Raw genomic sequence first — 4,621 nt, forward strand, 5'->3', positions numbered from 1 at the left:
ACATAAAGTTGACCAGAATCCAATTCTTGACCTCTGTTAGGTCATATCAGCCCCCCCCCCTTCTATCTGGCGTAAAAGTCGTATGGCCACTGGGAAATTGGATAGCTTCCACTTCATATACTTCTTTTTTTGGCATATGTCTCACAGATCATGCTATAAGTTGCCATGTCTCACAGATGATAGAATACGGCTTATCCCGAAAGTTGGAGACTTGCAAAGGTCAAAGTTGTCCTCCTCAGATTACCCAAAAATGTCGCATGTCCAATAATGACACTGAATATATTCGCCTCATATAATGTACTACCTTTTACTGCCATTTTGTTTACGACTTCATGTATGATATGATGCAATTAAATATTCGTTGGCACAACCAGTCCAGGTGTGAGGGGAGAAAAATAGAGGGAAGATTTTCAAGGAAGTGATATTGCTACAACAACTTGTGCCAATTACCCACCTATTCATCGGTGTACTTTATTTGTGACAAGGAATAGCGATTACAAAAGCCACCATACAACTTTTTTTTTTTCGAAACAAATGCACCAAACTAACTACATTCTAGCCCACTCTAGTTATTCGGCAAAAAATAGTTACTCAAGCCCATGCCTCTACTAAAAGAACATTGCTATTCACTATTAATAATAGTTATAATTTCTGGAATTTCTTATTCTAGAGTCAATTCCACTTTACCGAGAGGGTGTTTGTTGCCTTTTGTTCTAACATTTACAAAACCTTTGTAACAATCTATGTGAGATAAGTAACTGTTAAGAACAATTTCCAACATTTATTTGGTGTTCTAAATATTTTCTGCTGTGTTCCAACAGGTTAAACAAATTTCCAACATTGAACACATTATTTGCATTAGTTTATAAACTGTTGCAACATAGACTGATTATTTGTTTGAACATGTTCCAACATTCTACAAATATGATATAACTGGGTCAGTGGGCTTGGAACAGGGCAATTCACACATCCCTTCAAAGTATAGGGGATTAGGCCTAGGTGCCATGCATAGACACCTAAAGACAAAAGAGTTCCCAGTGTCCAGACGTGAAATCTAAAAATATACAGAGGCAGACAACAGAGCCTGATTAGCACCTACTTTTATGGGGGCAATAACTCAAATCTACCATTTTGAGAATGATGCAAAATGTTGGAACATGTTCCAACAGTAGAACAATCACACAGATGTTTGAAAACTGTTCTAAATAAAGAGATATTTGTGCAAATACTTTCATAATATGAGTTCAAACATGTTCAAACTTTCATTTCTAATTGTTTGAACGGTCTGGAATTATTTTGACTGAAATAGTCTTTTCTCTAAAATTGTTCAAACTTATTAGCAATATCATCTGAAAACCCTCTCGGTGACATGGAATTGACTCTATTAATCTGAATTGGTCCATCTAACACACCAGCTTTACAGGCACACGGCGGCTTGCTATAACCCACCTCCGAGGACTTGTCGCACTTTGATCATTCCTCTCTAACTACTTTTAACAACAATTGAAGCTATCTACTGAAGTGGGATAAAGCCCATCGGTACTCGAGCAAGGTGCCAGCACGAGGAAGACATTTTGCATTCCTGAAGATGGAGAAAAGTAGAAACACAATTTAGATGTTAAGATCAACAAAAATGAAGGTATTCAAATTACTATAGTCTTTGGATAATCTTTCAAACTGCATAAATTTCCTATAACGATACAATGTATCGACATATACACATTTTGGCTCTAAAAAGTACATTCGATATCTAGGAGAAGATTAACTTGATAACTCTTAACTCAGATTGAAAATCGAAAAAGCAGATTCCATACATAAACTCCATTCAGAAGATTTAAAAAAAACATAAGTCATTCATTGAAATGCAGTAACTACCTCCGAGTTGGCTTCTATGCAAATATCTTAGCCACGGTCCCGGCACCGACTGTCCGACCCCCCTCACGGATGGCGAACCGCAGGCCTTCGTCCATGGCGATGGGAGCGATCAGTGTTACTGTCATCTTCACGTTATCTCCCGGCATCACCTTTTCCTGTGGAAAATCATAGAAATCCTTATTGACACAACAAAAGTACAGTGACTTTCGTAAGGTCTTCTACAACTATACATGCAAACAACAGACAATGGTATACAAAATGATTAACCTAAGTACAAGTATATGCATACTTCAGCATGTCGAGTTTAACGTATCACCTACACTACTAGTTCTAAGATCTAAACATCGTTTGATATATTTACCTATTTGCATGCATTTACCTTCCATCTAATTTTCAATCTCGTGCTGAAATTAGAACACGGATATATTGAGTGAGCAACATAACTAGTAGAGGTGATTTACATCCGTTTGTAGTCAATTTCATCTTGTATAACAATTTGAATTTTAAAATAAATGATAATAAATTGACCCAATTCAAGACTTGATTCCTCTCTCTTTTAATTTCAGAACAAACATACCCACGGTAAATGAGAAAGATACGCTGGGTATCTCTTACGACATCTAACACATCTCACATTTTAAATGAAGAGGCATGTTACGCATGTTTAAGATACAACTTAGATTGAGGGTATAAATCATTACCACTTTTACCGCTATAAAGAACGAGTGTCATTTTTGCGAAAGTTTAGACAGAAAAGGTAATGTCCAGTTTGCTTACCACTCCTTCTGGGAGCTCGATTTTTCCTGTGATGTTCGCGGTTCGGAAGTAGAACTGAGGTAGGTAGCCTTTGGAAAACGGAGTGTGACGTCCACCTTCGTCTTTACTCAAGATGTACACCTATATCATATTCAGGAATTAAAGAAAAAGATGGTGTATGAAAATGAACCTGTAGACAGAAATTATGTTATATCATAAGCACAGATCTACAATATGCTGATATGTTCAACTGGCAAATTACACATATAAGTCATATTTGATACAGATATCTTTATTGCTCATCAACGGTATATGATAACACGTATAGCATCTTGTGCAGCACTTCTGGAAATTGCAGTATTACAGAGTATACTTGTACGGTTTTTGGTGGGATACATATCCTATTAAATGACTTTGGCTATCTTTAAATAACACCAACCTCAGCTTCGAACTTAGTGTGAGGGGTGATGCTTCCAGGCACGGCCAACACCTGACCTCGTTTGACCTCATCTTTCTTCGTACCTCTCAGCAGGACACCGACGTTCTCGCCAGCTCTGCCTTCGTCCAGCAGTTTCCTGAACATCTCTACACCTGCAAACATAAAACATCTAATGTAAATACATTGAAAGGCCAGGAAAACATTTGGTCGATCCCTTTTTCAGCAATGAGGTGTATTTTGATCTTGCTGTTGTTTTGTGGTTGTGCTTTTTTTAGAAATACATGTTGATAACATGCTACACAAATATACTTTTCTTTATCGTGAACCATACACATAAAGGCAGCATCGTTCAGTTAAGCTATGAACTAGGTAATAATTGTAACGTTTGATGTTGTTTTACCAACCTGTGCAAGTGGTCTTAGTTGTGTCCTTTATCCCGACTATTTCCACTTCCTCTCCAACATTGATGACCCCGCGTTCAATCCTACCTGTCACCACTGTGCCGCGACCTGTAAAATCAAATATATTTGTAACCTGATTCTAATAGATTGCTCAATATGCAGATAAACAGCATTTCTAAACCTGCCAACGTTAGACTGCTGAATGTATCGTGTTTTAACGAAATTTGGGGACATATAAAACCATAGTAAGCAAATCACAGGCCTGAAGATTTTTGAGAGCTTGAAATTGTCCTCAATGGTGAAGAACATTAACAAAGATGACATGCAAGTTTCTAGTAGTACTGCTATCTCGCTTAAGGTCAAGATCATCACAGCTTCAGAATTACAAAACGAATACTAGATTTCTATCATATTTTCTCCAGCGACAGCTTATAATATCCTACCAGTGTTTTTGTACAACCAAATTAACCATATCTAAACCAATCAAATGTAAAATCAGCGCAGACGCCTACCCTGGATATCGTATATCTCTTTGATCGGCATGAGGAACGGTTGATCTACCGCCCGCTCGGGTTCAGGGATGTAGGTGTCAAGAGCCTCCGCAAGCTCAACGATCTTGGCCTCCCACTGTTTTTCACCCTGAAGATGACATAAAGTACTAGTAAGTCTCAGTTGCTGCCAGTTCTAATGCAGCTCTTCCAGGCACGTAAACGTACAGAGGAATGTAATGTATTGCTTGGTACAAATGCAATACGTGTTTTTCATGGCTTGATTTTTTCATAGTTTTCATTCTAGTTGGTCATATATGACATTTTTTTCATAATTTTCTTGCTCAACAACTAAATGGTAACACTTTACTACTTACATTAAGAGCTCCCAGTGCAGATCCTCGTATGACCGGAAGGTCATCCCCAGGGAAGTCATACTCGCTCAGAAGTTCCCTAACTTCCATCTCCACCAGCTCCAGTAGTTCCTCATCGTCAACCATGTCACACTTGTTCATGAACACCACAATAAATGGAACGCCCACCTGCATCGAAAGAAGATAAACTTGTTTCTAAAGCACTTAGAATTTCTTTGAACTCTTTATTTGAAATGAGAAAAATGAGAGAATGGAAAAATAACTTTTAGATTCAGTTTCAAAATCTAC

The 4,621-nt window shown here is 37.8% G+C and overlaps 1 protein-coding gene across 1 annotated transcript in view; it reads right to left on the bottom strand.

Moving 5' to 3' along the window:
* Window positions 1–1,380: 1,380 nt before the first annotated feature.
* Window positions 1,381–4,621, bottom strand: part of LOC136422253 (elongation factor Tu) — a 7,350-nt gene continuing 4,109 nt past the window's right edge. Inside the window, exons 5-11 of the mRNA XM_066409902.1 lie at window positions 4,337–4,501; window positions 3,984–4,110; window positions 3,475–3,579; window positions 3,071–3,222; window positions 2,653–2,772; window positions 1,876–2,030; window positions 1,381–1,582 (exon numbers count right to left, since the gene is read on the bottom strand). Of these exons, the coding sequence (XP_066265999.1) occupies window positions 1,890–2,030; window positions 2,653–2,772; window positions 3,071–3,222; window positions 3,475–3,579; window positions 3,984–4,110; window positions 4,337–4,501 (810 nt within the window). The 3' untranslated portion in view covers window positions 1,381–1,582; window positions 1,876–1,889. The remainder of the gene's footprint in view (window positions 1,583–1,875; window positions 2,031–2,652; window positions 2,773–3,070; window positions 3,223–3,474; window positions 3,580–3,983; window positions 4,111–4,336; window positions 4,502–4,621) is intronic.

The sequence above is a fragment of the Branchiostoma lanceolatum genome, chromosome 16 (assembly GCF_035083965.1).
Source record: "Branchiostoma lanceolatum isolate klBraLanc5 chromosome 16, klBraLanc5.hap2, whole genome shotgun sequence".
In the NCBI taxonomy this organism is placed as follows: domain Eukaryota; kingdom Metazoa; phylum Chordata; class Leptocardii; order Amphioxiformes; family Branchiostomatidae; genus Branchiostoma; species Branchiostoma lanceolatum.